General features: G+C 50.3%; 1 protein-coding gene across 3 annotated transcripts in view; it reads left to right on the top strand.

Annotated features, from left to right (window-relative positions):
- Window positions 1-7,165: 7,165 nt before the first annotated feature.
- LOC132832474 (butyrophilin subfamily 1 member A1-like) overlaps window positions 7,166-23,292 on the top strand; it is a 37,824-nt gene continuing 21,697 nt past the window's right edge. The window contains exons 1-5 of one of the 3 annotated variants that reach the window (XM_060850510.1): window positions 7,166-7,419; window positions 14,199-14,313; window positions 16,420-16,767; window positions 16,977-17,129; window positions 19,132-19,413. In XM_060850510.1, coding sequence (XP_060706493.1) covers window positions 14,205-14,313; window positions 16,420-16,767; window positions 16,977-17,129; window positions 19,132-19,413 — 892 coding nt within the window. In that variant the 5' untranslated portion in view covers window positions 7,166-7,419; window positions 14,199-14,204. Of the gene's footprint in view, window positions 7,420-7,817; window positions 8,027-14,198; window positions 14,314-16,419; window positions 16,768-16,976; window positions 17,130-19,131; window positions 19,414-23,292 lie in introns of those variants that run through there. The other 2 variants (XM_060850511.1, XM_060850512.1) reach the window with 2 other exon arrangements.

Here is a 23,292-nt window from a genome sequence, read left to right on the forward strand (position 1 = left end):
CAAGGATGTTGCCAGGGTTGGAGGGTTTGAGCTACAGGGAGAGGCTGAACAGACTGGGGCTGTTTTCCCTGGAACGTCAGAGGTTGAGGGGTGACCTTATAGAGGTTTACAAAATTATGAGGGGCATGGATAGGATAAATAGATAAAGTCTTTTCTCTGGGGTGGGGGAGTCCAGAACTAGAGGGCATAGGTTTAGGGTGAGAGAGGAAAGATGTAAAAGAGGCAACGTTTTCACACAGAGGGTGGTACGGGTATGGAATGAGCTACCAGAGGAAGTGGTGGAGGCTGGTACAATTGTAACATTTAAGAGGCATCTGGATGGGTATATGAATAGGAAGGGTTTGGAGGGATATGGGCGGGTGCTGGCAGGTGGGACTAGATTGGGTTGGGATAGCTGGTCGGCATGGACGGGTTGGACCGAAGGGTCTGTTTCCGTGCTGTGCATCTCTATGACTGATGACTGTGGCCCAGCCAGCACAGAGTCAGTCCCTTACACTGAGGCACTCCTGTTTATATTTTTTTTAGCAGTGATGGTGACTGCTTGTGCAGCTAAGCACAGCTTGAAAGCGAATAAAAACAAACACAACAAAAAAAAAGAGAAAAACCAAAAGACCAAATGTCTTCCCTAAACAAGGGGAGAGAAAAAGAAAACTGTCCTCCTATAGAAAAGAAAGGCAGAGACCAACAGAAGCAGGAACACACTGACTGTAGCCAGACCAGGTTATAGTCCAAAAGATTTATTTGAAAGTGCACACTTTCGGAGCTGGGACTTTCAAATAAACCTGTTGGACAGTGACCTGATGTTGTGTGATTTTTAACTTTGTCTCTCTCCACTCATTCCTCTGTTAGACCCAAACTAGCTCCACTAGCCACTCTTTCTCTCTCGATAATCCTCTACCAATCCCAAATCTAACCCCACTGCCCTTTTCTCCATAACCCTGCAACAATCTCAAATTAACCCCACTGCCCCCCCCCATAGCCTTTTAGTAATACTGAACTCACCCCTCTGCCTGCTGTCTCTCCCCTCTCACTATATTTATTCAACTGTCTCTTTCCCTCCATAGCCTTTTATCAATCCAAAACTAACACCACTGCCCCTCTCCCCATAGCCCTGTGTTAGACCCAATCTAAGCCCACTGACCACTCTCGACAGACTCCTGTCTCAATCACAAATCTAACTCCACAGCCCTCTCTCTCTCTCTCCAGAATCCCTTATCAATCTCAAATCTAAACCCACTGCCTCCTTTACTCGGTATTTCTGTATCAATCCAAAAGCTAACCCCCTGTGTCTTCTCTCCCTCGGCACATGTCACTCCCAAACTACTCCCACTGTCCCTCTCTTGTTACATTACCCTGTGTCAGTCCTAAAATAACTGCGCAGCCAGACTCACTTCTGTATGGCCTGAATCAATGTTAGTCCAATCCCACTGCACTCATATTTTTTCCATGTTAAAAATATGGGCAGCCTGGTGGCTCAGTGGTTAGCACTGCTGCCTCACAGCACCAGGGTCCCAAGTTTGATTCTAGCCTTGGGTGACTGTCTATGTGGAGTTTGCATGTTCTCTCCACATCTGTGTGGGTTTGCTCCGGTTTCCTCCCACAGTCCAAAGATGTGCAGGCCAGGTAAATCGCCCATAGCGATAGGTGCATTAGTCAGAGGGTAGTGGGTCTGGGTGGGCTACTCTTCGGAGGGTTGCTGTGGACTGGTTGGGCCGAAGGGTCTGTTTCCGCACTGTAGGGAATCTAATCTAAATCACACAACACCAGGTTATAGTCCAACAAGTTATTTTTGGAAACACCAGCTTTCGGAGCGCTGCTCCTTCATCAGGTGATTAGATTAGATTACTTACAGTGTGGAAACAGGCCCTTCAGCCCAACAAGTCCACACCGACCCACCGAAGCGAAACCCACCCATTCCCCTACATTTACCCCTTTTACCTAACACTGCGGACAATTTAGCATGGCCAATTCACCTGACCCACACATCTTTGGACTGTGGGAGGAAACCAGAGCACCCGGAGGAAACCCACGCAGACACGGAGAGAATGTGCAAACTCCACACAGTCAGTTGCCTGAGTCGGGAATTGAACGCAGGTCTCTGGCGCTGTGAGGCAGCAGTACTAACCACTGTGCCACTGTGCCGCCCAAACTGAGTGGGGCAGCATCATAAGACAGAATTTACAGCAAATGATCACAATGTCAGGTAAATGAAATGATATATTGAACATACCTAGATTGTCGTTAAGTCTTTCATCTTTTATAATGGGTTGTAGGTTTTGGTTCATTAATATGTAAATCCCAGAACTTCTTTTAAGTCACATTCTTGAGATAACTTAAGATTTTATTTTTTAAAAAGTGACATCTCAGCTCAGACAATGTATTAAAGGTGTGAGGTTAGAGTCTGTCTGTATCCCAACCTTGAATCAGACTGGTTCTCGTTCCAAAGTGGGGGTTTATAAAATGTCACATCGATTAACTGCCTGCAGGTTGTGTGTTTTTTGAGCAAAAATAGAATGCATCCGCAAATACAATTCTGCAAATGCAAATTCACCCCATAGACTTATATATCTGTGTGTGTGTGTGTGTGTGTGTGTGTGTGTGTGTGTGTGTGTGTGAGAGAGTGAGTCTGTGCATGTGAGTGTAAATGCACCATGAGAGAGTGTGTGTTTGTATGTGTGCATGCTTGGTAGAGTGTGTACGTGAGTGTGCACGTGAGTGTGAGTGTGGGGGTTGTATGTGTGTGTGTGTCTGAGAGAGGGTCTGCGTGACTGTGTGAGTATGTAAGAGTGTGTGTGTGTATGTGTGCTTGTGTGAGGGAGAGTGTGTAGTGTAGTGGGGTCACCTGTAGTGTGACACGAACCCAAGGTCCCAGTTGAGGCCATCCCCATGGGGACCGAACTTGGGTATCAGCCTCTGCTTGACCACTCTGTGTTGTTGTTTGTCCCAAAGTCCGCCTTGGAGGATGGTCAACCGAAGATCTGAGGCTGAATGTCCCGGAGCGCTGAAGTGTTCCCCAACTGGGAGGGAGCACCCTGATAGTTGTGCAGTGTCCATTCATCTGATGTTGTAGCATCTGCTTGGTCTCATCAATGTACCATGTCTCAGGGCATCCTTGCCTGCAGCGTATGAGATAGACAACGTTGGTTGAGTCATGTGAGTACCTGCTGTGTACATGGTGGTGGTGTCCCCACGTGTAATGGTGGTATCCATGTCCACGTTCTGACACATCTTGCGGTGATTACCGTGACAGGGTTGTATGGTGTTGTGGTCAATGTTATCCTGAAGGCCGGGCAGTTTGCTGTGAACAATCAACTGTTCAAGATTTGGCACCAAATCTTGCGTGATTTTTAACTTTGTCCACCTCAGTCCAACACCGGCACCTTCACATCATGTTTTTCTATAACCCAGTGTAAACCTCAAATTCATCTCATCGTCCTTCTCTCTCCATAACCTGGTATCGGTCCCAAACCAGTCCCACTGACCCTCTCCCTCCATAACCCTGCACCAATCTCAAACTAACTTACTTGATCAGTGAGTTTGCAGATGATACAAACATTGGTGAGGTGATATAGGACACCCTTAGATTACAGGAGGATAAAGTCAGGCAATGGAATTCAATCTGGATGAGATGATGCACGTTGATGGAATAAACAAGACAAGGGAATACATGATGAATGGGGAGACACTGGAAAACACTGAGTGTCAGAGATACACCACTCCCTCACAGCATCAGGTCAGGTGGATAATGTAATTAGGAAGCTTTATGACATTACAGCAGTTATTAGCTGAGGTACAGTGTCTCAGAGCAGGGAAGGTATGCTCGAACTAGTTTAAAAGGTTGGTTAGGCCACAGCTAGAACATTTTGTGCAGTTCTGGGGTCCACCTTACAGGAAGGACATGATTGTACTGGTGCAGAGGAGTTTGACCAGGATGTTGCCTGGGCTGTATCTTTCAGCTATGAGGGGAGATTTCACAGACTGAGAGCAGAGGAGATTGAGAGGGGACATAGAACATAACATTGTTGAGAGTCGTGGATTAGGGTTGACAGGAAATGTTTCCTCATGATAGAGGGATCACTGACCAGGGGCATTTTGGGAAGGGGCAGGAGGATTGGAGGAGGTGTGAGGAAAGGTATTTTCACCCAGAGGCTGGTGGGAATCTGCCTCTAAGGGTGGTAGAGGCAGACACCCTCATAATGTTGAAGAAATGTTCAGACACACACTTGCATTGCCGAGATATACAAGACCAAGCGAGAGAATGCAGTTAGAAATGTCAGGTGATTGTTTGTGACTGGCTGCAATGTGGTGGGCCAAAGGTCCATTTCCTGTGCTGTAGGTTTCTCTGACTCAAACCCCCATTGCCGCACTCTCCATATAACCCAGTACCGATCTCAAAACCAACTTCACCGCCTCTCTCTCTCTCTCTATACAGTCCTTTACTAATCCCTGTGGACACCATCTGCCCATATCAATCCGAAACCAAATTCACTGCCTCTCTCTCTACAGCCCTTTATTAATCCCTCTGCATACCCTCCGACCATATCAATCCGAAACCAAATTCACTGCCCCTCTCGTAGCCCTGAATTAGATCAAACTAACTCCATGGCCTACTCTCCCACCAGATCTCTGTCTTCATTCAAATGTCCCTCTCATGACATAGCCCTTTCTTAAACTCAGATCAACTTAAATGTCCACCCTCTCTGCAGAGTCCTGCATCAAGTCCACTGTCCCTCTCTCTCCATAGCTGTCTATCAATCCTCCTAGAATATAAACAGTTTGTCTGTGCTTTAACTGAATTATATGTGTCATGCAGCCCTGTTGGAATTTGAACGCTGTCACTGAACTAAATTCCAGTAAGCTTATCCGTCAGATCCTTTATGTATGGCCTGCCAGTCTGTGCCACCTCATACTGCCCTTGAAGTGGCTGTACTGGTGTACAGACTGTCACACATCTCCCTCTGGAATGGGCCTTTGTAAAGGGAGTCTGGAGGGAGATGCAGTGGTTTGTGTCGAGGTTTGTCCCGAGCAGCTCCGTGACTCCGTGCTCTACGGGCTGTTCCCCGGGACACACACTGAGACAAACATCGACTGTGCCTGGAGGACCGTCACCTCGGTGAAAGACGCTCTTTGGTCTGTCCGAAACCTGTCGGTCTTCCAGAGCAAGGAGCTGATCCTGACCGAAAGATGTTGTGAAACTTGAAAGGGTTCAGAAAAGGATGTTGCCAGGGTTGGAGGATCTGAGCTACAGGGAGAGGCTGAACAGGCTGGGGCTGTTTTCCCTGGAGCGTCAGAGGCTGAGGGGTGACCTTATGGAGGTTTATAAAATCATGAGGGGCATGGATAGGGTAAATAGGCAAAGTCTTTTCCCTGGGGTGGGGTAGTCCAGAACTAGAGGGCATAGGTTTAGGGTGCGAGAGGAAAGATTTAAAAGGGACCTAAGGGGCAACTTTTTCACACAGAGGGTGGTACATGTATGGAATGAGCTGCCAGAGGAAGTGGTGGAGGCTGGTACAATTACAGCATTTAAAAAGCATCTAGATGGGTAGATGAATAGGAAGGGTTTGTCGGGATATCGGCCCAGAACTGGCAAGTGGGACTAGATTAATTTAGAATATCTGGTCAGCATGCATGAGTTGGAATGAAGGATCTATTTCTGTGCTGTGCATCTCTATGAGTCTATAAGTGTTGTAGACTGGCACATTCTCAACCTAACTCCACTTTCATCTACCTATCACATTTCCAACTACCTTCCCCCTAGCCTCAGGCTCCTTGGGCCCTGCCCCCATTCCTGATGAAGTGCTCTTGCCTGCAACGTCGACTCTCCTGCCCCTAGGATGCTGTCTGACTGGCTGTGCGTTTCCAGCGCCTCACTTTTCGACTCTGATCTGCAGCCCTCACTTTCTCCTGGCCTGTCCCCAAGGTCCAGGACCACGCGCTAAAACTTGGGGCAGCTGCCGCCAAAGGGCAGTGGGGAAAGACCACCGTCTGGAGTCTACCTGCTGAAGTACAATGAGAATCTGCAAGTTCTTATGGCACAGCGGTAGTGTCCCTAACTCTGTGTCAGAAGGATCAACGCTTTGAAAGTTAGTGCTTCCAAATAAACCTGTTGGACCATAACCTGGTGTTGTGGGGTTTTTTTTAACTTGGTACACCCCAGTCCAACACCGGCATCTCCAAATCTGTGCCAGGAGACCTGGGTAGAAGACTCACCTGTAGTAACATTGGTCGGTTAGGAAGTGGGTACTAGATAAAAACAATGACTGCTGGAAACCAGATTCTGGCTCAGTGGTGCTGGAAGAGCACAGCAGTTCAGGCAGCATCCAACGAGCAGCGAAATCGACGTTTCGGGCAAAAGCCCTTCATCAGGAATAAAGTCAGTGAGCTGGAAGCATGGAGAGATAAGCTAGAGGAAGGTGGGGATGGGGAGAGAGTAGCGTAGAAGATCTTCAGGGCAGAGGAAATGACCTGGGAGTTGCAGTGGGAGAGGGACTCCCTGAGATTCTTGTAGAGAGAGGAGGAAAACTTCTTCAAGGCATCCTTGCAAGAGGATTCGCAGTAGGGTTAAAATCAACTCAGTAAAACCAATGGTGGCAGATGTTGGAAACCAGATTCTAGATCAGTGGTGCTGGAAGAGCACAGCAGTTCAGGTGGCATCTAAGGAGCAGCGAAATCGACGTTTCGGGCAAAAGCCCTTCATCAGGAATAAAGGCAGTGAGCTGGAAGCATGGAGAGATAAGCTAGGGGAGGGTGGGTGTGGGGAGAGAGTAGCATAGGTACTGCAGATGGTGGAGATGAAAGTGTGGTGCTGGAAAAGCACAGCAGGTCAGGCAGCATCCGAGGAGCAGGAGAGTCGACGGGAAAAGAAAATAGTTTATAACGAGGGCCTGTTGTGTTTCGAGATAATCTGGCAGTACCTAATTAAAAAAAAGTAAACTTTTTCATGGTTACAAAATACATTCTTGTTGCAGAGGGACTGAAGCTGCAGAAGGTAAAAATAAAATGAAAATTCGACTTTATTTTCTGTGTTGAACTGTTCTGTTCTCGTATTCACTCTCTGATCATTTATGAATCATGTATCTGTTTGAAGCAGATAGTTTTTTTTTAAATATAGAATTGCAGGAAAGGATCACGCCTCGTTTCAAAGTCCCACCCACACACACACAAAGTTACTGGGAGGATTGTAATAACTGTGCTTATGGCCGAAACGTCGAATTTCCTGTTCCTTGGATGTTGCCTGACCTGCTGCGCTTTAACCAGCAACACATTTTCAGTCATCACTGTGTAATAACCATGTGAAATTATCGCAGCCTAACCGAGGGATAACGCCGTTTTCGTGTCTCGCAAGCGATAGGAAAACGGGTTGCGGGACTGTTCTCCAGGATGGGGGGGGGAAAGCTGAAGGAATATGAAGTGGTCGGGGTAAGTTTCACGTTGGTAGATGATGTTCCCTGCTGGCACTGACCAGGACAGTGCCACTGCTCCCAGTCCGACCTGGGAATGACAGCACAGTCATCTCCGGATTGCGCTCCCTTTACTGGGGGGGGGTTTGCTGTCTCTGAACCAGGAATCCCCTGAATAAGTCTCACTCTCTCCAACTCAAAAAGCCCAGTTTTGTTTGTTGGGACAAGTTAGTTATAATCATGAATTTCCCCCCCCCCCCCCCAAAAAAAAGGTCTGTGTTTGAGTGGTGTGTGTGTGTGTTATGTTATATTTTATAACATCCGTGGAATTTGAGCGTCGCCCTGTTTTGAAGATTTTGAGATTCACTTTCGTTTTCGGCTGCGGAAGGCCTTCTCTCTCTCTCTCCCCTCCTTCCTGTCCCTGTTCCCCCTCCCCTCCCATCTGTTTTCTTCTACTCTACCTTCTGTCAACTTGAAATCGTTCCTGGCCCCGAGTCCATTCGTCCCCTCCCCTCCCCTCCCGTGCCGGCCCAGTTGTACCAGCTCATGTTTGAACAGAGCTCCCATTTAGAGAAAAAACACTGAAACCCCGTCTTCACATCCGTGCCGCCTTCCAGTCTCTGCTGGTAAGTAAGCAAGTAAGCAAGCCTTGGCTGCTCTCATTGCCCGAAAGGTCGATTTCGCTGCTCCTCGGATGCTGCCTGAACTGCTGTGCTCTTCCAGCATCACTGATCCAGAATCTGGTTTCCAGCATCTGCAGTCATTGTTTTTAACTTTGCTCTCATTTCTGGCCTCTCCACGCCCGCCATCCTCTTCACCATGTCTTCAGTGGCCTGTGATTGGATTGGAATCTCTGCAGTAGGGATCTCTGGAACCAGGCCCTTTGGCCCAACAAGTATACACCGACCCTCGCTCCCTCTCTTCCTCCCTCCCATTCTCCCTCCCTTTCCCCCCTCCCTTTCCCCCTCCCTTTCCCCCTCCCCTTCCCCCCCTCTCCCCTTCCCCTCCTCTCCCCTTCCCCTCCTCTCCCCTTCCCCTCCCTCCCCTCCCTCTCCCTCCCTCCCCTTCCCTCTCTCCCCTCCCTCCCCCTCCCTCCCCCTCCTTCCCCCCCCCTCCCCCTCCTTCCCCCCCTCTCCCTCCCTCCCCTTCCCCCCCCTTCCCCCCCCTTCCCCCCCTCCCCCCCCCCTTCCCCCCCTCCCCCCTCCCCTTCCCCCCCCTCCCCCCCTCCCCTTCCCCCCCCCCCCCCTTCCCCCCCCTCCCCTTCCCCCCCCCCCCTTCCCCCCCCTTCCCCCCTCCCCTTCCCCCCCTCCCCTTCCCCCCCTCCCCCCCTCCCCTTCCCCCCCCTCCCCTTCCCCCCCCCTTCCCCCCCTCCCCTTCCCCCCCCTTCCCCCCCCCTTCCCCCCCCTTCCCCCCCTCCCCTTCCCCCCCCCCTCCCCTTCCCCCCCCCTCCCTTTCCCCCCCCCCCTCCCTTTCCCCCCCCTCCCTTTCCCCCCCCTCCCTTTCCCCCCCCTCCCTTTCCCCCCCTCTCCCTCCCTCCTTTCCCCCCTCTCCCTCCCTCCTTTCCCCCCCCTCCCTCCCTCCTTTCCCCCCCCTCCCTCCCTCCTTTCCCCCCCCTCCCTCCCTCCTTTCCCCCCCCTCCCTCCCTCCTTTCCCCCCCTCCCTCCCTCCTTTCCCCCCCCTCCCTCCCTCCTTTCCCCCCCTCTCCCTCCCTCCTTTCCCCCCCTCTCCCTCCCTCCTTTCCCCCCCTCTCCCTCCCTCCTTTCCCCCCTCTCCCTCCCTCCTTTCCCCCCTCTCCCTCCCTCCTTTCCCCCCCTCTCCCTCCCTCCTTCCCCCCCTCTCCCTCCCTCCTTCCCCCCCCTCTCCCTCCCTCCTTCCCCCCCCTCTCCCTCCCTCCTTTCCCCCCTCCCTCCCTCCTTTCCCCCCTCCCTCCCTCCTTTCCCCCCTCCCTCCCTCCTTTCCCCTTCCCCCTCCCTCCCTCCTTTCCCCCCTCCCTCCCTCCTTTCCCCCCTCCCTCTCTCCTTTCCCCCCTCCCTCCCTCCTTTCCCCCCCTCTCCCTCCCTCCTTTCCCCCCTCTCCCTCCCTCCTTTCCCCCCCTCTCCTTCCCCCCCCTCTCCCTCCCTCCTTTCCCCCCTCCCTCCCTCCTTTCCCCCCTCCCTCCCTCCTTTCCCCCCTCCCTCCCTCCTTTCCCCCCTCCCTCCCTCCTTTCCCCCCTCCCTCCCTCCTTTCCCCCCTCCCTCCCTCCTTTCCCCCCCTCTCCCTCCCTCCTTTCCCCCCCTCTCCCTCCCTCCTTTCCCCCCCTCTCCCTCCCTCCTTTCCCCCCCTCTCCCTCCCTCCTTTCCCCCCTCTCCCTCCCTCCTTTCCCCCTCCTTTCCCCCTCCTTTTCCCCTCCTTTCCCCCTCCCCCTCCCCCTCCCCCCCCTCCCCCTCCCCCCCCCCCCTCCCCCTCCCCCCCCCCCCCCCCCCCTCCCCCTCCCCCCCCCCCCTCCCCCCCCCTCCCCCTCCCCCTCCCCCCCCTCCCCGTCCCCCCCCCCCCCCTCCCCCTCCCCCTCCCCCTCCCCCCCCCCCCCTCCCCCTCCCCCTCCCCCTCCCCCCCCCCGTCCTTTCCCCCGTCCTTTCCCCTTCCCCCTCCTTTCTCCTTCCCCAACTTCTCCCCCTTTCTCCCTCCTTTCCCCCTTTCTCCCTCCTTTCCCCCCTTCTCCCTCCTCTCCCTCCTTCCCCCCTTTCTCCCTCCTTCCCCCCCCCTTCTCCCTCCTTTCTCCCCCCCCCTTCTATTATGCTTCTTAGGACCGTCTGTTCTACAGGTCACCTCATCCAATTTTGTCAGGGAGCACACCCCGTACAGTGCCCTCATGTCCCGCCCAACTTAAAAGTTCCTCACAAATGCAGTATATTTCATGGAGGGACTGAGGAAGGGTCACTGGACCTGAAATGTTAACTCTGATTTCTCCCCATGGATGCTTGCCAGACCTGCTGAGCTTTCCTAGTGATTCCTCTTTTGGTTTCGGATTTTCAGCATCTCCATTTGTATCAGTTTTTATTTTGTCGAGTACTGCGTGCTTTTGGTCACCTTACTTGGGAAAGGATGTACTGGCGCTGGAGGGTGGGGGTGCGGAGGTGGTGGTGGTGCAGAGGAGATTGATTCAGGAGTTGAGGGGCTTGGATTATGAGGGGACATTGAGTAGACCGGGAATATACTCATTGGAATGTCGAAGGAGGAGGAGGGATCTTACAGAAACATATAACACTAGGAAGCGAAGAGATGAGACAGAGGCAGGGAGGTTGTTTCCATTAGTGTGCGAAACTAGAATGGAGGGGCATAGCCTCAAAATAGAGGGGGAGCAGATTTAGGACTGAGTTGAGGAGGAACCTCTTCACCCAAAGGGTTCTGAATCTGCGGAATTCCCCGCCCAGTGAAGCAGTTGAGGCTGTCTCATTGGATGTATTTTAAGGCAAAGGTAGATTTTTGAACAGTAAAAGGGATTAAGGGTCATGGTGAGTGGGTGGGTAAGTGGAGCTGAGTCCATGAAAAGACCAGCCAATGATCTTATTGAATGGCAGGGACAGGCTCGAGGGGTCAGATGGCCTATTCCTGCTCCTAGTTCTGATGTTGTTATTGTTGATGTTTAGAACATGCCGTGGTAGGAATCTGGAACTCACTAGCTGGAAAGGGAGAGTGAGAGACAGAAACCCACATAACATTAAAGTTCTATTTAGATGTGCACTTGCAATTTCAATGCATACAAAACCGTGGGCCGACCTCTGGAGAATGGGATGAATAGAGTCAGGTGGTTGTTTTTTGACTGACATTAACTCAATGGGCTGAAGGGTCTTTTTCTGTGCTGGAACTTCTGCGACAGCAGAGAGAGAGAGAGAGAGACAGGCTGTTTGACCTAAGTAGTCCACGCCGGCCTTAACAGTGTGGCCAAGCATTCTGGATTTTCCCAAATGTTCCCTCCTGTTTTCTGTCCTGGGTGTGAGCTTCCTGGTTCACTAGTTGTCCTGGTCTCTCTCATTACTGACCTTCTGACAGGGCAGCTCTCCCTCCGCGAATCAAAGATAGAACAGAACAGTACAGAAGCAGGCCCTCCAGCCCACAGTGTAATACCGAACCTGATGCCCAAATTAAACCAATCCCTTCTCCCTGCCCTTGCTCCATATCCCTCCATGTGCATGTGCTTATCTAATAGTCCCTTAAATACCCCCATCATACTTGGTACCAAATTCCCCCCCCCCCCCCCCCGCCCCCCGCCCCCCGTCCGGCAGCGTGTTCCAGACACTTTCCACTCTCTGTGTAAAAGATCTTGTTCCTCGCATCTCATGGAACCTAGAACATTAGAGCGCAGTACAGGCCCTTCGGCCCTCGATGTTGCATTGACCTGTGAAATCCACTCTTCCATTCTCCTCCATATGCCTATCCAATGACCATTTAAATGCCCTTCAAGCTGGTGAGTCTACTACTGTTGCAGGCAGTATGTTCAACGTCCCTACTACTCTGAGTAAAGAAGCTACCTCTGACATCTGTTCGATATCTATCACCCCTCAGTTTAAAGCTACATCCCCTCATGCTAGCCATCACCATCCGAGGAATAAGGCTCTCCCTAACTAATCCCCTGATTATCTTGCATGTCTCAATTAAGTCATCTCTCGACCTCCTTCTTCTATCTCACGAAAACAGCCTCAAGTCCCTCAGCCTTTCCTTTAAGACCTTCCCTCCGTACCAGACAACATCCGAGTGAATCTCCTCTGACCCCTTTCCAAAGCTTCCACATCCTTCCTATAAAGCACTGAGCAGAACTGTACACAATACTCCAAGTGTGGCTGCACAAGAGTTTTGTACAGCTCCATTTCCTTTCAACTTGCCCCCTAGCTTTAGATATTTCAACTCTGGGGGAAATAGATTCTGATTGTCAACGCTATCTGTATATCTCATAATTTTATAGACTTCTATCAAGTCTCCCTTCAGCCTCTGCTGCTCGAGAAAACAGTCTGAGTTTTTCTAGCCTCTCCTTATAGTTCATACCCTCTAATCCAGGGAGCATCCTGGTAAACCTCTCCTCCAAACCCTCCACATCCTTCCCGTAATATCATAACCAGAATTGAACACAGGACTCTAAGTGTGGCCTAACCAAAAGCTTGAAACACTGCAGCATTAAAACCTGATTCTTGTACTCCATTCCCCTACCAATAAGGCAAGCATGTCTTCCACCTTTTCTACCACCCTGTCTACTTGCATGGCCACTTTCAGGGAGCTATGGGCATGAATCCCAAGATCCTCTTGTACATCAATGCCATTCAGTGTCCTGACATTAACTGTATACTTTTCTTTAACACTTAATCTTCCAAAGTGCAGTACCTCACTCTTAACCCAGATTAAACTCCATCTGCCATTTCTCCATCCATAGCTGCAACTGATCTGTGTCCTTTGGCAACCTTCTAAACCATCTACACCTCCCCTATTCTTTGTATCATCTGCAAACTTACTAACCCACCCATCTACATTTTCACCCAAGTTGTTTATATGTATCACAATAAACAGAAGTCCCAGTACAGATCCCTGTCAAAGACCACGAGTCACAGACCTCCAGCCAGAAAAACACCCTTGCACCACTACCTTCTGCCTTCAATGGGCAAGCCAATACTGCACCCACACGGCCAAGTCACTGTGGATCCCATGCATCTAAGTCTTCTGGATGAGCCCTTGTTGAAAGCCTTACTCTTTGTAGATAACACCCACTGCTCTACCATTATCAATCACCCTTGTCACCTCCTCAGAAAGTTCAGTCAAGTTAGTAAGACATGATTGCCCTGCCCAAAGCCATGCTGACTGCCCCTAATTATTTCATGCTTTTCCAAATGTGCGTAAATCCTTATCCTTGAGAATTGTTAAGGATAGTTTCCCAAGCACTGATGTGAGACTCACCAATCTATAGTTTCCTGGATTATCCCTATTCTCCTACATGATCAGAGGAACAGCAATAGTACTAAGCCTATGACTGACAGTGTGGCCCTCCCTCAGTACTCACCCACTGACTGAGCGGCACTCCCTCAGTACTGACCTTCCCACAGTGCAGCATTCCCTCAGTACTGACCCTCTGACAGTGCGGCACTCCCTCAGTACTGACCTTCCCACAGTGCAGCATTCCCTCAGTACTGACCCTCTGACAGTCGGCACTCCCTCAGTCCTAACCCTCTGACAGTGCAGCACTCCCTCAATACTGACCCTCAGTGTGGCGATCCCTTAGGACTGACCCTCCGACAGTGCAGCGCTCCCTCAGTCCTGACCCTCTAACAGTGCGGCACTCCCTCGGGACTGAGCTTCCGACAGTGCGGCACTCCCTCAGTGCTGACCCTCCGACATTGTGGCGCTCCCTCGGGACTGACCCTCCGACAGTGTGGCGCTCCCTCGGAACTGACCCTCTAACTGTGTGGCGCTCCCTTGCCACTGACCCTGCGACAGTGCGGCGCTCCCTCAGTCCTGACCCTCTGTGTGACAGTGCGGTGCATCTGCATCATGTCATCCAAAGTTTTTGCAATGCCAAGTTGTGTTATTGTGTGAGTTTTTTACTTGTCATTTGCCCTGGTGAAAGATCGCAAAGTAATTGAGATCTTTTTAATTTGCTTCTAGGTAAATTAATCTGAAATGAGTACTTGTGTTTTAGAATTCACATTGCTGTGGTTATGGGGATGGGTCGGGGGACGTGAAGCTGGAGGAAGAACCCCAGAGCTAGGGACCCCACCACAACAGCTTTACTTCATATTACAATGTGGTGGTGTCTCAAATCTGAAATATTCATTACAGATTTGAATGAAAAAGCTACTGTCAACTACACAACCAATTTTGAATGCTGTCCTGTGGAAGATGTTGTGGAGATCTTTAATTCCTATTCTTCTTATCCTGCAATCGTCAGTCGAAGGTAAGTAGCAAAATATGTAACTGCGGCACCATAGCCTGGCAGAGCGTAGACATTGGGACACATCAGTTACCCAATTACTGTATCCCTAACCCCAGCCTCTTGCTATTTTCCTGTAGCCTTGCAATTCCTTGTTTTCCTTCCCAAATACTTATCTCATTGTGAGCTAATGCAGCTGCTGCTCCCACTTATGGTTGAGGGAGCAGTCACCACACCTCACCACTCAGTCGTTTGTGTTTTATTTCGTTCACTTTGTTCACCTCTGGTTATTTTATCAATCGGCTAGACCCTTAAAGTCCTTCTTGACCCTTTTCCGCTCCTGCACTTGCCCTTTCGGGGAAGGCCCGAGCGTTTTGTGTCACTCGGGCACTTGGCGGGCCGGGCGACCTCTTGGCTGTTCTGTGCTCAGTGACGCCACTGCTGAGGAAGGTAGGAGGGGAGATGGCCGTTACCGGTACTGTGGCCACCCTCAGCCTTTGGTGGACGAAGGTGATTCCCTGAGCGACGCTGGGAGGTGGCATCATGGGAGTTGGGGGGAGAGGGGTTGGCGATTGTTGGCAGCAATAGCAACGAATGGATGTCGGTAACCACTATTTCTGGGTTCAAATCCTTCCATGGCAGGTGGGGGTTTGAATTCGACAATCAGTCTGGATTTAAGCGTCTAACAATGATTGTTGGGATGGGGGAGGGTTAACGTCCTATCTGGTTCCCCCAGTGCCCTGTTCAGGCAAGGCAGTCTGCCGCTCTTACCAGGTCTGGCCTACAGGTGACTCCAGACCCATGGCATTGTGGTTGACTCCCAGCTGCCCTCTGGGGCGGGCAGCAAACGCTGGCCCATGATTGAGTTAAACTACTTCTCCCGATGCCAATCATATGGATTTCAGATGAAAAGGCCCCCTTCCCCCACCTCCTGGGATCCTGGGAAATCCAGGAGCACACGTGCCGGTGTTTTGCTGATTGTGATGCCGACGTGGCGAGTGCCCCTGCCCGCATGCGGGGTTTCCTGGTGGGATTGGGTCCCTTGAGTAGGTTTTGGCGGGTCATGAGGATCAATGAGACCAGGAGGGCACCAGTCTGGACCCATCGTCTTGCCATCTCTTAATGTCCACCCAAGGTCGAAGCACCTTCTCGGAATCTTAGAATCCCGACAGTGTGGAAACAGGCCCTTCGGCCCAACAAGTCCACACCCACCATCCGAAGACAAACGCACCCAGACCCCTTCACCAAGCCAATTACTCTATATTTACCCCTGACTAATGCCCCTAGCCCAACACATCCCTGGACACTATGGGGCAATTTAGCCAGGACAATCCATCCTAACCTGCACAGCCTTGGACTGTGGGAGGAAACCAGAGCACCCGGAGGAACCCCACGCAGACACGGGGAGAACGTGCAAGCTCCACACAGACAACCGCCCGAGGCTGGGATCGAACCCGGGACCCTGGTGCTGTGAGGCAGCAGTGCTAACCACTGAGCCACTATGCCGCCCTGTCCACAGGCTGTCTGTCTCCCAACCTTCTGACTCCCAAACCCAGGAATGGCACCAACTGAATGATAGCCTGCGCTGGCCCTCCCTCTGTTTTTGACATTTAGAGTCATACAGCTTGGAAACAGACCTTTCGGCCCAACTCGTCCGTGCTGACCAGGTTTCCGAAACCGAACCAGTCCCGCTAGCCTGCGCTTGGCCCGTATCTCTCTCAACCCTTCCTATCCATGTACCTGTTCTAATGTCTTTTAAATGTTGTAACTGCACCAGCTCCTACCGCCTCTTGTGACAGCTGGTTCCATGTGTACTCCACCCTCTGTGTGGAAAAGTTGCCCCTTGAGTCTCTTTTTTTTTAAAAATCTTTCTCCTCTCACCTTAAATCGCGCCCTCTAGTTCTGGACTCCACTACCCTGGGAAAAAGACCTTGGCTATTCACCCTATCCATGCCCCTCGTGATTTTCTAAACCTCGATGAGGTCACCCCTCCGACATTCCAGGGAAAATAGCCCCAGCCTTTCCTTATGACTCCAACCTTCCAGCCTTTTGAATCTTCTTTCCGGTTTGTTAACACCCTTCTGCGGGTGGAGAGAAAAGGGAAGTATAAATGTTCTTGATTGTTTCCAGGGGCGTTTATCGTTAACACTTCAAATAAGCCAACCGTCGTCGCCGTTGGCCGAGATGTTGTTCTGGAGTGTCAGCTGATCCCAGCGGCAGCCCCTGAGGAAATGGAAGTGCGGTGGTTCCAAAATGGCTGGCAGAGGATCGTACATATGTACCGGAAAGGAAAGGACGAGCCCGATGAGCAAATGAAAGAATATTTCGGGAGGACAGAACTGTTCCACAACGAGTTTGGTAAAGGCAACGTCTCCCTCCTGTTGAGGAACGTGACTGTGAAAGACAACGGCATGTTCAGATGTTTTGTCATCTCCAAAGCTCAGGACGCGGAGGGAGCTGTCGAATTGAAAGTTGGAAGTGAGTGACGGTTTGTGCCTGTGAAAATGAGGCTGGGCCTTTCCATGTCTCTATCTGTGTCGTTTGTTGGGGTGGGGGGGGGGGGGTCGGGGAGAGTGCAGCTTCACCATGCCGGTTCTGTTATCCAGCCCCCCAGTCAAGTACTCTGTGTTGCTTAGGGAACAAGGGTGCGGGTAACCAGCTCATACTTGGCACTTCTGTCCTTGTAGGTTTTGACTGGGAAGTCGGAATGGCTTTGCCAACTCAGACCGTCAGAATGAGAAACGTTAAACATGTTCTCAGCTGGGCTCCGCTTTCGAAAGGGAGAGTGACCACTAAATCAAATGACACATCTGAGACGTCCACTGAATGCGCGTCAGAGGGTACGATATGTTCAGCTCTGGAGCCTTTGTTGACACAGCTGTGCAGTGACATTCCATCACGAATATGTGATTGAGAACCCACAAGTGCATTTGACTCTGGAAGAGGTCTACACTGCCGTGGAATGAAATTAAGCTTCATTCCACTGGAAGCAAGAGCTGGTGACAGTTGATTTAGGAGAGTTTTTAGAAACCTCTTTATTTTGCTTTGTTTTTATTTGAGAATTCTCAAGACCCTCCAGTTTCATTTAACAGTCCCTGGACTCTGCCCTTCATGAACAAGCCTGGAGACAGCATGGGGGAATATAAGAGGCACTTAGAGGTTTTGAAAATGAAAATCCAGGCTTCGGTGGTTGTCAGTTCTGTAGGTCTCCATTTCCAAATGATGTAATATCATAAATGATGCAGATAATGACTTCGCAGGGAAGTGCGGGTTAGGCCCCCATTCATCCTGATCTTGCCGGGTGAGATTTTGTTTGTTTTCACAACGCCGTGAACTCTAATTGAGTTTTCACACAAGTTTTTAAAAATTAGGAATTTTGAACTTGCTTCACCCCGCAAAACGGGGTTATGGGCCTGAGCTAAAATTTTCAAGAGTCGAATTCAAACTTCTTGTTAATTTTGGAAATGTGCCAGATGTTGAGCTGATGTTGACCTGAGAATGGGGGAACGGGCTTGAGAAGAATAAGATTTGGAAATGGTGGGAAGTCCAAGGGATTAATAACCCAGGCAAACTTTTGGGGACCTGGGTTCAAATCTCACCATGGCTTCTGGAGGAATTTAAATTCCCATCAATAAATTGGAATATGAGGCTAGTCTTGGTGACCATGGTAACTATTAGAATCCCAGCAGTGTGGAAGGAGGCCATTTGGCCCATTCAGTCCACTCTGACCCCTCCGAACAGTATCGCACCCCATCCCTGTAACCCTGCATTTCCCATGGCTAACCCACCCCGACACTATGGGGCAAGTTAGCACAGGCCAGTCCACCCTAACCTGCACATCTTTGGACTGCGAGAGAAACCGGAGCACCTGGAGGAAATCCACACAGGGAAAATGTGCAAATTCAACACAACCCGAGGCTGGGATCGAACCCGGGTCCCTGGAACCGTGAGGCAGCAGTGCTTACCACTGATCCACCGTGTCGCCAGAAGTGGGAAGAGGCCATTTGGCCCAACAAGTCCACACCGAACCCCTGAAGAGTATCCCACCCAGACCCGTTCCTCTACCCCCGAACACTATGGGGCAATGTAGCATGGCTAATCCACCCTAACCTGCATATCTTTGAACAGCGGGAGAAAACCCACAGGCTGGAATCTAACCCGGGTCTCTGATGCTGTGAGGCAGCAGGGCTAACCACTGAGCCACCGTGTTGCCCATATTATTGTAAACCTCCTGTGGAATGCAGCTTAATTCCATTCCACTTCTGATTTATTGTTGTAAAAACCCTAATATCCAGTGGGGCAAAGTAAGTGTGCCATCCTTGCCTGGCCTAGTCTACAATTGACACCAGGCGCACAGCAACGATGGCTGACTCTTAACAGCCCTCTTGGAAACGGCCTAGAGAGTCACTTGGTTCAAGGGCAATTGGAGGTACCCAAATTCAACAGAAGTACAGGTAGACAGCCCCTTTATCCGAATTCACGAAAAGCTCCGAAAAGGTTTTTTTTGTGTGAAGTTTTTATCCCATTAACAAGGTCGTTTGGCGTGCGAGCAGTTAACCCAACTGTATGCCCACTCGATGTGTGTCATTCAGATGTGACGTGGGAGGGGTTGGGGGTGTGGCCTAGCACTAGCAGGCCTCAATTCTGTCACAGGGCCCGTAGTACTCATGGTAAGTCTGCTGTTCGTTAAGATGGTTTAAAAATTTCACCGTTGAGCTGTCACTTATTCCGAATTTTGAAAAGTTCCGAAAACCAGCTGGTCACGAGAGTTTCAGGTAAGGGATTGTGTACCTGCGTTGGGAAAAATGTCTTAAGCGAGCAAAATCTCATTTGAAATATTAGGTGTGGGCCGTCAGCCGGCGGTGAAGATAGCTGGCTACGAGGGTAATGGAATCGAGCTTGTGTGTGCATCCGACGAGTGGTTTCCGGAACCGAGGATAGAATGGTGGAACAGCAACGGAGAGAAATTTACCGGGGTCTCCGAGAAACCCGTAGAGGACGCCAGAGGACTCTTGAAAGTGGGGAGCAGTATTGTCGTGAGCCATAATGCTGACAACACGTATAAGTGCGTCGTCACTAATCTACTGCTGCAGAAAGAGCGGGAGGCCATCCTGCAGATATCAGGTGGGGACTGGCGCAGAAACGGTTACTTGGAGCCGCGTTTTGAGGGTCAGCTGGGGGTGGAGGTGGGGGTGGGTGCGGTGGGGAATCGAGGGAAGGCGGGCGCAAGCTGTGATTCCCACTGAGGGGACTTCTAAGACCTAGTTTGTGCCACTTGTGCTGAGTTTAAGCAGACCTGACTTTGGCTGTTCCTGGTTCCTTTAAAGTGGGGCGTGGAGGGTCTCAAAACACCAGAACAAATGTAAGTGCCCAGGGAGGATGGTTTAAAACCTGCTGCAGTGTCAAAGTTGGAAGATTTTTAAATGTTCCGCTCTTTAAGGATGAAAGATAAAAGGAGTAGGAAATATAAAAACCCTCTCCCGGACTTCCATCTGCTGTAGGACAGAAAAGGAAAGGGCCATTTGCTCATGCATTTTCAGTCGAGGACGCTGTTAATATTGTGTTAAGGGCAGTTGTTGGCTCTGTTGTAAACCTGTGTTTATCTCAGGAATACGTTCTGTGTTCACAGTCTGACAGTTCCAAAAGGCTGTTAAAGGATTAGTTGCGTTTTTAAGATGCGGCCTGAATATAAGTGTGCTTTTCGTTGTAAGAAGCTGACCACTTGAACATTTAAAGTTTTCGAATGGATTTCATAAATGAGATTTTTGTCGCTATCAGTTGGAAGCCCAGAACTAGATTGCTAGCAGTTTGTTTTCCTTCATCTCCACATGACCTTTCTGTTCCACCCAAAGTGGATATGTCATAAAACATAGAAAAATACAGCGCAGTACAGGCCCTTTGGCCCTTCATGTTGTGCCGATCCAAGCCCACCTAACCTACACTAGCCCACTATCCTCCATATATCTATCCAATGCCTGTTTAAATGCCCATAAAGAGGGAGAGTCCACCACTGCTACTGGCAGGGCATTCCATGAACTCATGACTCGGTGAGGGGTCAGGATGTTCAGTAGGGAATAGGCATGAGATGGTATTAACCTGGCATGCAAAGGAAATGGGGTGATGCTGAAAGTTAATGGCGGGGTCAGTGACTGCTGCAGGATTGTGAATTGCAAACGCTCAGATTTGAAGTCCCAGACGGTCAAGGAGGGATCGCCTCACCTCTTAACTGAGGCGGTTTGAGATTTGTTACTGTGGGGGTCTTCCCATCCCTCCCCCACCTCTAAAAGCGATCCACACTGAGCAAACATTACACATTATTGAACTTCCCAACTTGTGTTTTTCAACTGTAGCACTACAATGTCAATGATATTTGCGTACATTTGAATACATCAGGCCGATCACTTCCAGAATTCCCGAGTACGAATTGGAAAGCCACAGATGTCCCACGGAATTTAGGTCTTTTCAAAACAACTGTGCTTTTTAGATATGACCGTTTCAGATCTGGAATGAGAAAGTGGTGGAAATGAAGATAGCCATTGAATATGGTGGACGGTGCAGATCAGCACTTTAGACCTTTGTGAAGGAGATCCTGATAATCTATCGGAAACATTGGAGGTTCAGCTTTGTGTGAAAATGTAGTTCCGTTCAGATACAAATAGCAGATGCTTCACAGGTAATGGCCAACATATTTTGGTCTGCAAGTGCAACATGTAATTAAGAAGGCAAATGGAATTTTATCCTTCATTAGTAAAGGGATTGAGTTTAAAAGCAGGGAGGTTATGTTGCAGCTGTACAGGGTGCTGGTGAGGCCACAGCTGGAGTACTGCAGGCAGTTTTTAGATTACTTACTTACAGTGTGGAAACAGGCCCTTCGGCCCAACAAGTCCACACCGACCCGCCGAAGCGTATACCACCCAGACCCATTCCCCTACATTTACCCCTTCACCTAACACTACGGGCAATTTAGCACGGCCAATCCACCTAACCTGCACATTTTTGGATTGTGGGAGGAAACCGGAGCACCCGGAGGAAACCCACGCAGACGCGGGGAGAATGTGCAATTGGTCTACTTGAGAAAGGACGTACTGGTACTAGAGGGGGTGCAGAGAAGGTTCACCAGGTTAATTTTGGAGTTGAGAGGGTTGGCTGGCGAGGAGAGAGTGGGATTATTCATTGGAATTTAGAAGAAGGAAGGAGGCTTTTATAGAAACATATAAAATTATGCAGGGAATTGATAAGACAGTGGTAGAGAGGATGCTTCCACTGAAGGAGGGGGCATAGCCTTAAAATTAGGAGGAAGCAGATTTGGGACCGCATTGAGAGGGAACTTCTTCAGCCAGTGGGCTGTGAATCTGTGGAATTCCTTGCCCACTGAAACAGTCGAGGTTTCCTCAATAAATGTTTTTAAAGCTAAGATAGATACTTTTTTTGAACAGTGAAGGAATTAAGGGTTACGGCGAGAGGGCAGGGTAAGTGAGGCTGAGGCCATGATCTTAGTAAATGGCGGAGCAGGCTTGTTGGGCCGGATGGCCTACTCCTGCTCCTAGTTCTTATGCTCTTATTCAATGAACCATTTCATGACCGGGGACGTGAGAAGTGCAAGAATTGGGATTTTTCAAAAGGGTAAGATCATGGAGCACTTATTGACACTTCCAGCTTATCGAAACTAAGGGCTTTGACAGGCTAGATGTAGAGAGGCTTCCGTTTTAGTGAGAGAGTCTAGGAGTGGAGAACACAGAGGGAGGGGTTATCCAGTTAGGTCCGGAATGAGAAGGAATGTCTTCAGCGGGTGATGTATCCGAGGAATTCTTTACCACAGAGGCCTGCGGGGTCTGGATTATTCAGTACATTCGAGATTGAGATTGTTGTTTGTTTAATCAATAAGGGAGTCAGGGATTATGGGGGCGGGGAAGTGGAGTTGAGGATTATCCGAGCAGCCATGAATGGGCTGAAAGGCCTCCTTTTCGTTCTGCAACTTACGATATCGAGATTGCACACGTAAGCTGAGAACAACCAAGAGTGAAGTCCAAAACTCCAGATAGTATTCTGACATAGGATCTGAAAGGATTGATAGTGGGCGGCACGGTGGCACAGTGGTTAGCACTGCTGCCTCACAGCGCCTGAGACCCGGGTTCAATTCCCGACTCAGGCGACAGACTGTGTGGAGTTTGCACGTTCTCCCCGTGTCTGCGTGGGTTTCCTCCAGGTGCTCCGGTTTCCTCCCACAGTCCAAAGATGTGCGGGTCAGGTGAATTGGCCATGCTAAATTGCCCGTAGTGTTAGGTAATGGGGTAAATGTAGGGGTATGGGTGGGTTGCGCTTCGGCGGGTCGGCGTGGACTTGTTGGGCCGAAGGGCCTGTTTCCACATTGTAAGTCTAATCTAATCTAAGCAATGCAGGCTCATCAATATTCCAGTGGTGAGTGGTTTTGCACTGACCTGATGCCCGAGTGTTCTCAGTCTTGTTGCATGTAATTTTATTTTGGAGTGTGGGGTTATTGCGTTGCTGCTTTGGGGTCAGGATTGTACCACACGACCAGTCAAGCAGCATCCTGCTGGACAAAGTGTCGATACGTCCTGTACATATGTAGCCCTTGTCACTGCAAATGATCAGTTTGTCGGTTCAGTAAAGCTGCTTTGAGATTTTCAAGCAAGCTGAACCTGCACTACCTACCAGCACGTCCACCTTGAAGGACAAGGACAGCAGATACACGGGAATTCCACCTCTTACAAAATCCCCTTGAAGTCGCTCACCGTCCTGACTTGGAAATGTAGCGTCGTTCCTGGGACATCATCCTGGAATTCCCTCCCTCGGGGCCAACCCACAGCAGGTGGACTGCGGTGGTTCAAGAAGGAAGCTTGCCACCAAGTTTCTCAAGAACAGCGAGGGGTGGGCAATAAAAGTTGGCCGTCGATCGTTAATCTTTCCAGAGGGATCCTGCTGTATTTTGCTCGAGTGCTGATCCATTTACAAATCCTGTCGAGTAGTTTTCCATTCCTTAAC

Source organism: Hemiscyllium ocellatum, chromosome 35, assembly GCF_020745735.1.
Source record: "Hemiscyllium ocellatum isolate sHemOce1 chromosome 35, sHemOce1.pat.X.cur, whole genome shotgun sequence".
NCBI classification, from domain to species: domain Eukaryota; kingdom Metazoa; phylum Chordata; class Chondrichthyes; order Orectolobiformes; family Hemiscylliidae; genus Hemiscyllium; species Hemiscyllium ocellatum.